Source organism: Vipera berus (assembly GCF_964194415.1).
Source record: "Vipera berus genome assembly, chromosome: 5".
NCBI lineage: Eukaryota > Metazoa > Chordata > Lepidosauria > Squamata > Viperidae > Vipera > Vipera berus.
In genome coordinates, this window is record NC_138207.1 from 70,512,826 (window position 1) to 70,526,362 (window position 13,537).

The following is a 13,537-nucleotide window of genomic DNA, read 5'->3' on the forward strand; positions in this document are numbered from 1 at the left end:
TTGAAGAGATTCAAAATATTGATAAAATGTAAAACCACTCTCTTGATTATTTGAGCCATGGAAACCCAAGGGATTGCTATTAGTCCCTTTATGGGAGAGAAAAGAAAGAAGAAAGGGGGGGAAAAACCTCTTTTCTACCACCCTATCTGTATGAGAGTGTGGGTCTGCAATCAGACCAAGGTTATGACAATACCAACATTCATTAGAACCATGGTCTGATTGTACTATTCATATTAGTCAACTGACTGGAATCTTTTGCTCTTTTCACCCAGATCTATTTTTTCTTCCCTACCCTTCATCCCCATTCTTTGCATTCCAAAAAAAGCTTTGGTTAACTTGAACCACAGTAAAATAGCAGTCTGAGAAACTGAAGTTTAATTCTTTTTCATATATTTAACATGAATGTGGGTTATTCTATTTGTGGGCCCAATAAATACACCGAAGAAGAATTATTGTTTTGGATGTGCCACTGTGTTTTGAGTTTGATGTGGCCTTCTAACTAATTTATAAAAAGCTACTACTATTATGACAAAAGGACAAGGAGGAGAAAGGGGAGGAAGAAATATAAATACCTGAGACAAATTGGGAAGTAAAAAATCCATAAGGTTCAAGCCATTGCACGAATACATTTCCAGGCCAATAAAAACTTTTATCATGGGACTTGTCCCATCATCATTACCCTGAATAGAAAGAAACACTTATTCAACAGATAACAAGGCATCATATTAAATAAGTACAAATATACACTTTACATTTTTATAGATATCTCAAATTCAGACTCAATCTAGCTTCTCTAATATACTTCATAGAACAATCTATCATGCAACTCAATTGCAATCTAAAATGATATTACCCAAATGAAGATTAACAAATACATCTCCCCTTGGTGAGAACTTGGCCTCAGATTCTGAAAAAAATAGATTCTATTATAGGAAGGGGCAATCTTTTTGTGCTTTTCTACAAATAATTTTTGGCATCTGAGTCACAGGGCGCATGGCACTAATATAATAGAAGCACTTGTTTTTTTTGGTAATTTGGCAACATATGAAGATTAAGCAGGGTTTAAGGCATGCTATTTTTTTTTACCAAAAATTAAGGTAACTGGTGTTATGAGGATCACATTGGGAGAAAGTTGAGATAATCCTGGTTGGAATCCTCAAGTTTAGATATTCATATTTAGTAGGGCATATATACGTATGTATGCCTACACACCTAGCAGTTTGAAAGCATGCATATGTGAGTAGATTAATAGTCACCACTTTGATGGGAAGGAAACAGCATTCTCTGTGCCTTTGGCATCTAGCCATGCTGGCCGCATGACCATGGAAAATGTCTGCAGGCAATGCTGGCTTCCTCAGCCAAGAAACGGACATGAGCCCTGAGCCCTAGAATTAGAAACGACTGGACAGGGAAACATTTACCTTTTCTACTGTATACTGACTGTGTGAGAATACAGCCAAGCTTAAGGTCTATCTATATATGTAAAATGAAATTCCCAGACTGGAGTTCTCTTTTTCAAACTGGTTCTCCCTGGTGTTATGAGGACGAGCAATTTGATATTCGCAAGCAGCATGCTATCCCCCAAATCCCCTTTCTGGTAGCCACCTTGTCAAAAAATACCTGACATAGTTTCCTTCTGTTCTGAAGTGAGAAGCACTAAAACATGGTTTATGTGCTTAAATTAGGCTTAAGGTAATTTATACCACAAAGGACACCTCCCTCCAACAAAAAAGAAAGAAAACTAGATAAATTAGAATGAGAAAGAAAATAAATACTGCCTCTGTCTACTCTGCATCATCATCCACCATCTCTCTGCTGTGACTCTCAGCTGTGACTCTCAGCTATCCAAAGGCTGCTTTTTTACGCTGTGATAGAAAGCATGGATACCTCCTCTTCAGATCCATGCCACCTCCCAATCTGCTGCTGAAGTAATTGTTTGGCTTTTACCCAAGTTGCAATAACTTGTTGACGCATAGCAATAGGTACAGGCTCATCAGGTGCACTTCCAGTAGGCAAATGCATAGCAAATTCACAGACCTAAAAGAAATTATTTTATAAACGCTATTTTAAAAAAAAAACTAATGCAGAGGCATATTAATATATTTGGGGGAGCATGAGATGGAGAAGGGGCTATCTATATTACTGATAAAAAGCTCTCCCATCAAATAAACTAACATTGTTGGTTTGCCAATAAGTAATACGAAGTCGGACACGACTTCACAACTAACAACAACAACATAATAAATAACATTCAATTCATTCATTCATTCATCTATCCATCCATCCAATTTATATGGCAGCCAATGTCAACATGTGACTCCGAGCAGCAAACAGAATTAAAATAAAATAAAATAAAAATGACAAACATTACAAAAGTTAAATACAAAGCCTCCAAGAAACATCCACTCAAATAACTTATACATCCAAGAGGTGGGTCCCTGCGCACACTGGCCTGGGCACAGAATCAGATCTTTAGGACCTTATGAATGGCCAGCAGGATTGGAGGTCTCTGGAAGGTGAATTCTCCATAAGGTGGAGGCTATGGCAAAAAAAGGCATGTCTCCTTGGCCTACCAACAGGCATTCTTTAGCCAGCAGGATCCTAAACAAGCCATTGGGCTTGATCAGAGTGGACGGCAGAAACAACTGAGAAAAGACAAGGGCCCTCAAGTAACCTGGTCCTAAGCCATGAAGCTTTAAAGATGACAACCAGCACCTTGAATTGCATCTGAAAGCACACTGGCAACCAATGCAGCTCATGGATAGTGTTGGTACGTGTGCCAAATAAATAATGCCATCTAATGCATTCTGCCCAAGTTGAAACTTCTGAATGCTCTTCAACATAGAGGGCATTGCAGTAATCCATATGAGAGGGTAATGAGGGCATGAGTGACAGTGAGCAAGACTTTTTGGTTTAGCAATGTGCGCAGCTAGTACACCATCTGAAGGTATAAAAAAACCCTCCTAGTCACAGCATCTTGCTCCCAGATTACCCACCGGGCCTACATGAAGTAGTAACACAACTCTGATGGAAGGTTCCCAGCACCAGGAACTCCAAACACCCAAAGCCACTCAGTCTTGCTTGGCTTCAGCCAAAGTTCAGATTCTTAGATTTGTAAGAGACATCTTCGTCATTTGGCCCTTTCTTCTGCTTCCAATTAAAATGCTTACATATTCCATGAAAGAAAGAATACCCATTAACACTGTAGCTACTTCATGAAGTCAACCTCTAAAATGAACTGGCAGTCAACCATACATCGTCAATCTGTCCACACAGGTTGAAGAAGATGTTTAATCATGTGTAACCTATTCTGATGTAGAAAACCATTAGGATAAAAAATATACCTCTACAGCTGCTTTAATATCGTGGATTCCAGCTGGATCCACAGGTGTAATTAGAGCAGTGAATGATTTATCATGTCCTTTTAAAGCAGTCTTTTTACGTTTGGTGGGCCCTTCCTCATTAATTTTCTTTTCATCAGTTTTGGAAACAATTTTGGGAATCCAGGGAAGAATCAGCCCTCTTGCCAGAGCATTACATAATGTTACTAAAAGAGTAGTATTCCTGAAACAAAACAAAAGAAGAGGAAGAAAAATTGTTTAAAGTTAATATTATGAACCAGCGCTTTACCGTGCCAAATTAAGATATGCATTCATTAGTACCAAACATGGAACAGATATGCAACTGGTATTTATTTATTTTGTTTAGGTAGCTCCATCCTCAGAATATCAGTCTCTGAATACTGCCTATTTGTACAGCCTTCAGTTCCATAACTACTATTTATATTTCAAGTAATATCATAGTCTTCCTGCTCTGTCATGTACGCTCAACAGACCTAATACACTGCCAATAGGTACAAAAAGGGGGGGGAAAGGAAACTCCATCATGCAAAAACAGTATAGACAATTTTCCAAAAAAATAATATATCATAGCTAAAAAAAATTGATGGTAAAATTGAATGATTCAGAGCACTTCTTCAGTAATTAAAGAGCAAAAATCCCCACACAGAAAGTGCTTTAACCAAAAAGTGAGGGGAAAAACAAAAAAGAAAAAAATGGTATATCATTGTAACAGTAATCAGTTAACAGCTGTGGGATAGAAGTTGAACAAATTAATGAACTATAGCCCTAAGGCAGGGGTAGGCAACCTCGGCTCTTTTATGACTCATGGACTTCAACTCCCAGAATTCCTGAGCCAGCCATGCTGAGAGGAAAGGGAGAGTTTCCAAGCTGAGCCATGCTGGCTCAGGAATTCTGGGAGTTGAAGTCCATGAGTCATAAAAGAGCCAAGGTTGCCTACCCCTGCCCTAAGGAAATGAATGGAATGAACACTGAGTTCTATTCATTTCCTAGTCAATATTCTCAAGTCTTGGGACAAGAGTAAATCCTTCCCTGGTGAAGAGTGAGAGCTGGCTATGATGAAGTATCCAGGAACCATCCTTTATTGATATCAAGTAAAATCTGTTGGCTGGTGTAAGCCACTTAGACATTTCGATGTAGCGACAAATGTATAGTAATTCAACTTTTTAACAGCAATTAAACAGCAGTAGCATTTGGGTTGAAATACAAAGGACTTTCCTCCTTTTGAGTAAGTAATTGGAACCCTGGAAATAATTTGGAGATGGAAAAAACAGGAAAACTCATCTTTCTTTTCCAGACTTAAGAGTCTGCAAATAGAAAGACATTAGACTTATCCAATATTTTAAAAAGCTATCTATAAATAAAATAGTGAATTAAAAATGCTTGGACTTCATGTTAACCTTGCTCTTACTCTGTAGGTGAATCTGCTCATATAGATAGCAAATTACTGAGTGATTTATGCCCAAACTCTCAGTTTGCTTTAACTGGGATATAGCATTATTTTAATGATATGCTATGTAAAATAAAGAAGATGGTTCTCCTCAGCCATCTTGAGCCAAGAGCTCTATTCCAGCTTTACTCTTATGCATTTAACTGAAATTCTGGACAGGAAAGAGAGGTCAATGGTTTTCTGCCAGATTATATACAGAGCTATACTGAGCCCTGATGCTTGTTATCTCAGTTGGAAGAAGTAATCAGTCTTGAATTAATGATGAAGCAAATCTGGATGTTGGCATATCTTGGAAAATATATGAACTCAAGCTCTTTAACTTGTTAAACATATGGAAGCAAGGAAAAGAATTATTAGCATTTCTCGTGAACTCAGATTTAAACCTGAAGTATTATATATTATATTTATATTTATTAAACTTATATACCGCCCTTCTCCCGTAGGACCCAGGGCGGTTCACAAGGCAATTAAAACAACATTACAATACAAAAATTAATAGCAATTAAAATAGATTAAATTTTCCTTAATTAAAATCTAAAACCCCTATAACTCTGATTAAAAACCCAATTACAATAAGTTAAAAAATTAAAAAATCCTCAGTCCTGGCCGGAAAGCTCAAAGAGCCAGGTCTTCAGGTCCCGGCGGAACGAACGAAAATCATGGGCAGTCCTAAGCTCTACGGGTAACTGGTTCCAGAGGGCAGGCGCGCCCACAGAGAAGGCCCTCCCCCTGGGTGTTGCCCGCCGGCAATCCTTTGCCGGCGGCACCCTGAGAAGGCCCTCCCTGTGGGAGCGCACAGGACGAAGGGAACTTGATGCCGGCAGCAGGTGTTCCCTCAGATATCCCGGACCCAAGCCATTTAGGGCTTTATAGGTCATCACCAGCAAGTAAAAGAACAATTTCACAATAAATAATTACAAATCGGCAAATTAAACTAAAACCACATCAGTAGCTTAGCAGAAACCCCTTGCCAAATAATTTGCGTCTGGAGGGGGTGCAGCAGAAACTTTTGTTAATTTACACAGAAGTACACATTCAGGATATTGGCTCATTGTTAACCAATGTTAGACTTGAGATACTCAGTGCTCACAGATTAATAGCCAAAATGTCTTACAGACAGCTAATAGTTTTTGAAATTCAGCATCAAGACACCACTTTTTACAACTTTTAAGACAAACTACCTGCTTGAAATATCCTGGAGATAAAAATAACAGTTTACTCAGATCTGCCTTTGCATGAACTAAATTTAAGAAAGTATTTTGATTTGGAATGTGTTTTGGCAAGAAATAGGATTGTATCCAATAATCCTCTATCTTTCTTTTGGGGATGAAAATTTACAAGTTCGTCGTCTTTCGTGGTTCTCAAAGACTCTGTGCTTATCAGATAAATAACAAACTTCCTATTTTTCTTTTTCTTTTAACAGTTGTTGCTGTTAGTATAGAACTTATTTTTTATTTTATTTCCAAGTGTTGGGAGAAGTAACTTAAACCAAACTGGAAGTTATAAGAGATCTTCCTTCCTTCCTTCCTTCCTTCCTTCCTTCCTTCCTTCCTTCCTTCCTTCCTTCCTTCCTTTTTATCTTACTTGGGTTTAATTTTGTACACTAGCAGTACCAGGATACTGGTAGTTGGATATTTTCTTTTCTATAGTTCTTTAATTATTTTTAGTTTAGATCCATGTTCATTATTTAAATATTTTCTATTTATGTATCGGCTATTTATTAAGCCTAGTACAGCATAAGATGTACAGTAAAAAGTGAAAAAATATTTTGTCTGCATGGAGGCATGGCACTTACAGTAATCAGCTGGAATGTAAACAGATTCAGATTCAAAAGAAAGGGGGAACAAGATGAAAAAATTATAACAAGGTATTATGTTGCAAGAAACACATATTCCCTTGGCTTCTAAGGAGGCCTAAATGTCTACAAATATTGCTTGCAAATTAGCAGGTGCCTAAAAAGGGGAAGTCAGAAATCCAGTAGTCTTTTCACTTTTGCTCATTTATCTGTTTTTTTCCTTTCACACACACACACACACACACACACACACACACACAGAGGATTTCAAAATTGTTGAATATTTTAATATTAAGTAATCAGTTTAAGATCAAAACTTTATTATGCAATAAATACTTTTTTATGCTCAACTTCTAAACTCAACTCCTAAATTGTAACTAATAAAAATAGAATATTTTCCTTTCTCTCTTCTCTTCTCAATACTCATTACTCTTAGCTGTTTAAACAACTGAGTGTTAATAACCTTTAATTATATATAAATATATATGAATATCATAAATAAAGCAAAGCAATAATGAAAAGGGGAAAAAGAACTAAGATTATTTATGTAAATATATGTATTAAAAGTATTTGTATCACAGTCAGAAAAAATAATATATAGTATGAGAGATCTGAGCGCTTAAGGATCTACCTGTGCAGAAACACCCAGTGTTATCAGCCAGCAATAATAACAAGTCACATTATTTCAAAATGGAGAACTATAAAGGCTTGCCTTAGTAAAAAAAAGATTGACTTGTTAATGTCATTGTTATGTATCTTAAACCAATCATGTTCTTACATCAAAAGGCCATTAAAAGTTATACTTTCTTATTAAGAACCTTAAAAATATCAAACATCCAACTAAACTCTTGTAAAACTTACCCAAAGGTCCCAATATTCTTAACAGCACTGAAAAGGATTTGAAGGGGGTCAACAAGTTCTCTTTGCCTTTTTGAAATAATCAGATGCTTATTGTGATTTAACACATACGCTACTGTATTATGTACAATCCAGGCTTCATTTAACTCCTCTCCAATTTTGACAGCTCGTAGAAAGTTTTCCATAGCATATTGAGATAAGTGGTTTATCCAGTTGCTTAACAGGTAGAAATTTGAATTATTAAAATTACCAAAAAGAAAAGGAAACGAAACAGAAAACAATCCATTGTATATAGTATGGTCAGGAAAATATCTGAAACATAATTATTTTTTCCAAACTATGAAATGTAACTATTTTCAAATAATATACTATCATAAAGTTCTTCTATAGACTAGCCTTAGGATTTCTGTTTCCTCTGATGTCTTTTGGAGACCTTAAACATGCAACATTATGTTCTCCTATATTTATACACAATATAAATTTGCATACATGCATATATAATTACCCCATTTTCATATATTATTAATAGTTTATCTCATTAAAAAATCATTTCCCATTGACACCTGGCTTCTATTCTGCATATAAAGAGGTCACTCAGTAACATCTTGATTACTGTAAGATCTAACAGGGCAAAACTGTTACTGTTCTGACATTTCCAGGAGTGAGAGGAAGCAAGAAACCACTGCTTTTTAGTTGCATGGCCAAAGTTGTAGGACAGACTCGTAGTAGCGATCAGGCTAGCCTCCTCTTTGTTGATGTTAGAGAAGTTATTAAAGATGGAGTTGTTGCAGAAAGCCTCACCCAATTTTCATTTTATTATAGCATATTTAACTTCTATTTTTTATTGTTTGTGTATTTGTGTATGGATGATCCTTATCAAATGGTTTTTTATGGAAATCTTTATGGAATTGTGAAAATAAATTCCCTGCTTACTGTTCTAAGGTTCTTTTGTAGCGTATTCTTATAAGTTTACTTAGAAAGTAATCTCATAATAGATCATGAGACTTCAACCTCCAGGCTCCAGGAGACTAAGGGGAGATTGGACAGCCATTTCTCTGGGATGTGTGGGTTTTCCTGCTTCGGCGGAGGGTTGGACTGGAGGATCTCCAAGGTCCCTTTCCAACTCTATTATTCTGTTATTCCAGTTAGGGACTGCAAATATCTTGGTAACCACTAGATGTCAGCAAAGAGATACAGAAAATGCTCACTCTTTGGATCTTGTGTCTTAATGTAATGTGTGAAGAAGCAGCCCACATATTTAACTCATAAATGCTACAATCGCAACTGATCCAAAATGTTGTGTCCCATGTACTTACTGGCTTTTGGCACTGGGAACATGTAATACAAATTTTGCAGGCCCTGCAATGGTTGCTGGTTGGCACAACATTTAAGGGTACAATTTAAAGTGCTGGTATTGTCCTATGGACTCAATTGGTTAAGGAATTAGGCTAGAAACCCAGAGTCTGTACGTTCTAGTCCTGTCTCAGGCACAAAACTAGTTGAGTGACCTTGAGCCAGTTTCTTTTCCTCAGCCCTAGGAACGAGACAATGGGATATCATTTCTGAAAAACACTCCCAAGAAAATTGCAGGGACTTTTCCAGGCAGTCTTCAAGGATTGGACACAATTGAATGAAAGAAAAAAAACACCTATAAAGCTCTAAGCAAACTGGCATTAAAAAAAAAACCAAAACAACCAAAGCAGGTAATAGCACTTCAAAACAACCTGTATATATTCCATTCTGATTCTTTTCCAATTTGTGTTGAATGTTGAGAATATCCTGAAGTGTGTGTGCTTCCTTCTACAGGGAGGACAGGATAATCATTGAGCTGGACGCCTTCTGTTCTTAGTAACTGAATGGTAGCCTAAATACAGACACCAGGAGAAGAAAACAACTATCAATGCACTAATATAAAAAGATCAAAACTGTATAAAGTTCTTAGTGGTAGACATAGACTATTCTTATTCTTATGTTTTCTTCTTATGCACAGATGCCACAGCAAAGCTAAAGCTGGAGGCTTACTTCTCAATTACATTGCCTGTAGGGGAAAAAAAACACCTTCCATGATTAATTTTAAATTAGCTGCAAGAAATATTCATTCTGATTCTGGAGGTTCTGGGTTATTTTATTTCACTTAGAGAATATTTCAGGATCTAAAACCCTCACTTAATCCTAAATGCTTGAGTTTCAGCAAATCAGTTCATAGTCACACATCACAGGGAGCCAAATTGGCTGAAAAAATAAATGATCTTTTTTTTTAAAAAAAACTTTTATATTTGAATTAAACCTATATTATAACAAAATAAGAATTTTAGTCTTTGTTTCGTAATATAAAATGCAGTAGAAGCTTAATTTCAGCTGTATCCTCCGATACATTATGTATGAATAGTTCAGATGCTAAGACAAAAAACACCCCAATTATATAAACTCTTATGTAGACTGAATAGTAATGGAACTTGCATTCTACAGATATTGGTATGTAACTCCAGTTTGGTCTAGTACCAGTTTTGTCTAATGGTGAAGGCACAGGGCTAGAAAGCAAGAGACCATGAGTTCAAGTCTCGCCATGGCCATGAAAGCCAGCTGGGTGACCTTGGGCCAGTCATATTTTCTTAGCCCAACTCACCTCACAGGATTGTTGTTGTGGAGAAAATAACAGGAAGACAGTATGTTCGATATGCCCTTATTTGTAAAAATAAGGGCAGAATAAAAATAAATGAATAAATAAGCTCCCTGCATTGTCTGTTGTTGGTCATGCTGAATGGGACTTCTAAAAGCTGAAGTGTAGCAAAATATGAGTCCATGCTCCTGTTTTTCACAATGGAAAAGATATTTCCTTGCATGCAGAACATGTAAAATTTTATGAGATTAACCTTTCAATTCTCCTACGCCAGTCATGTCAAACTGCCGGCCCACGGGCCGGATGCGTCACATCAAAATCCTGCCTACCCCATTGCCGGCAATGGGGAAAAAGTCCCGATATGTTGCGACACGTCACATGATGTTGTGAGTTTTTACATGCCTGTCCTACCCTAAGGCCCAAGACAGTCTGTTTGAAAAGCATGATCCCCATGAAACAGTAGTTAATGAGAAATAAGAAACCCAATTGGTGTAATTTTTTAAATACAAAACTACATGCATAGAGGAGACGAACATTATAAGCATATTTTTTTTTACTGTTGGCCAGAGTTTCTTAGAGACCCTTTCTCAATAAAAAGCAGCAATATGTAAACAAGCTAGAATAATGAAGATCAGTATCCTATACCAAATGCATTAAAAGGACTTTAAAATTATCTCACGGTTGTATAATTTACTAACCTCTGCATTGATACACCTTACTTCTGCTAAGGTTCTAAGCAGATCTCTTTCTAAAGAAAATACTTTAATTGGCACCGGTGACTCTCTTAATATATTTCCTTCAGAATCATCAGATGTTGTAGTTGCACTACCTTTTTTCTTCACCACTAAGACACATAAAATGCATTAGTTTAACATTTTGTGTGAACCTTTAGTTGAAACTTTTACATTTTAGAAATTCTTTGTGAAGGATTGGCTAACTTAGAATTTGACAGAAGCACAGTTCTGCTGATTGGAGGTGGCAGGTAGGCTATACAGGTGGTCCTCGACTCACCACAGTTCATTTAATGACTGTTTGAAGTTACAACGGGACTGAAAAAAGGGACTTATGATCATTTTTCACAATTATGACCGTTGCAGCATTGCCACATCCACGTGATCAGAATTCAGACACTTGGCAGCTGACTCATATTTATGACGGTTGCCGTGTCCCAGAGTCATGTGATCCCCTTTTGTGACCTTCCGACAAGCAAAGCCAATGGGGGAGCCAGATCCACTGTACAACCCACTTCAGAAATGTCTCACTTAGCAACAGAAATTTTGGGCTTCAGGTCTCATCTTCAATGAAAACATGCTTAAGAGGGCAAAAGCAAATCCAACAAGAATTAGATGAGTGCAGAGGGTTTCGTATACTGTATCTCTTTGCTCATGTGGAATTTTGTTGCCCAGATCATATTAGCAATGCTGTTCTAAGGCAATCTAAGTTGCTGGCATCCAAACGAAACTATTAATCGTCAACGTCACATTGACTAAAAAAAAAGAAGCACTTTTAGCAGTGGTACTAAAAAATTTCTTCTTCCAATGACTGCAAATAATAGCATCAAACCGACATTTTCAAGTGATGATTTTAAAAAACAGTCAGGGCAAGGTCACAAATATCCTCTTTTTCTGTTTTACTTCTGCTTAGATCTTCGTGACCTTAGCATAAAGGTCTCCTAGCACAATTAGGTAAATACACCTAAACTCCCTCCTAATTGTGAGGAAACCTGATAAAGTCTTTAGAAGCATCCACATATTTGAAACAGTGAGGACACTAGGATGTATATATTCTAAGCATACTTTTATTGCTTCAATTGCACTACAGGCAGTCCTTGACTTACGACCACAATCGAGCCTAACGCTTCTGTTGTTAAGTGAGACATTTGTTAAGTGAGTTTTGCTCCGTTTTACAACCTTCCTTGCCACAGTTGTTAAGTGAATCACTGGAGTTGTTAAGTTAGTAACGTGGCTGTTAAGTGAATCAGGCTTCCCCATTGACTTTGATTGTTAGGAAGTCTCAAAAGGGGATCACGTGACCCCGGGACACGGCAACTGTCATATGAGTCAGTTGTGAAGCATCTGAATTTTGATCATGTGACCATGGAGATGCTGCAAGGTCCCGTGAAAAATGGACCTAAGTAGCTTTTTTCAAGTTGTAATTTTCAATGGTCACTAAATGAACTGCTGTAAGTCGAGGACTACCTGTATCTTCCCAGAGGTTTGGCACCTTGATGTGATAGGAGGGATCAGTATCTCCAATGATGCTGAGTTTGAGGCTAATAGAAGATGAGCTCTCAATTAGGCCATCAGTCCTAATAAAACTGAAAGAGGAGAGGGTGTATGTGTGTGTGTGAAGCTAAAAGTAATTCACAACAAGAGGGAAGGTAAGTGTGGCTCCAAAGACATGAGGGAAACTAACTTGCTTAGGGAAAGGAACCCTAAAATACACAAGATGAAGTCACTGGAAAACCAACTCTGTATTAGTGCCAGAAAAAACATAAAAACCTGGCTGAAATATTTAGATAAATTTAAATGCCAGTTGGAACTTTCTATGTAAATGGAATAATGTCCATCCCCACAAAATGGAACGTGTATGTCAGGGGTAGGCAACCTTGGCTCTTTTATGACTGGTGGACTTCAACTCCCAGAATTCCTGAGTCAGCATAGCTGACTCAGGAATTCTGGGAGTTGAAGTCCATGAGTCATAAAAGGGAATACTTGAGCTGGTTTAGCTAGCCCAGGGGTAGGCAACCTTGGCTTTTTTATGACTGGTGGACTTCAACTGCCAGAATTCCTGAACCAGCATGGCTGGCTCAGGAATTCTGGGAGTTGAAGTCCACCAGTCATAAAAGAGCCAAGGTTGCCTACTCCCTGGTGTATGTCATCTGATGGTAATGGAAATTAAGACAACCACTAATTGTCTATTTCAGATGTAATTGGTACCAGTTCAGGAATTACAATTGAATCTCCAACCATATCTGGTGCAGTTTTCTTCTGTCTACACACGTGTAGCCTGGTGCTAAATTTGCTCTAAGGAGAGGCATCACTTTTCAGGATGAGAAAATTGCTGCTGGTTTCAATTGTTTGTCGTTAACAATGAGGTTTGAAAAATCTGTATGAATGCTTAACCATGGGAAGGAAGCCCATTCTCACAGGTGTCAGGCTTTCTATATCTTTCAAACATCTGAAAAGTAAAATGAGGCTTCCAGTACAAGCCCCCTCGCCCCCACTAACTACTCAGTTGAGGGTATTATTAGCAAGCAGAAATTCACATATTTTGGAGATGTGATAAAAGTAGATGATGGACTAAAAAAACTATTATTGGCAAGACTGAACAAAGTAGAAGGGAAGATGATTGTTAAGGTAAATGGACAGGCTTGGGATTTTAGTTGAATCTCCTTGGGGCCATGTGTAAATTGTTTGGAATATTGGAGATATTCATTTATATGGCAACTAATA

The 13,537-nt window shown here is 37.4% G+C and overlaps 1 protein-coding gene across 1 annotated transcript in view; it reads right to left on the minus strand.

The window, feature by feature from the left end:
• The window catches only part of CFAP46 (cilia and flagella associated protein 46), a 98,547-nt gene that overhangs the window by 61,820 nt on the left and 23,190 nt on the right, over positions 1-13,537 (minus strand). Inside the window, exons 16-21 of the mRNA XM_081328586.1 lie at positions 10,781-10,926; positions 9,187-9,326; positions 7,466-7,678; positions 3,345-3,564; positions 1,888-2,037; positions 573-680 (exon numbers count right to left, since the gene is read on the minus strand). Coding sequence (XP_081184712.1) covers positions 573-680; positions 1,888-2,037; positions 3,345-3,564; positions 7,466-7,678; positions 9,187-9,326; positions 10,781-10,926 — 977 coding nt within the window. The remainder of the gene's footprint in view (positions 1-572; positions 681-1,887; positions 2,038-3,344; positions 3,565-7,465; positions 7,679-9,186; positions 9,327-10,780; positions 10,927-13,537) is intronic.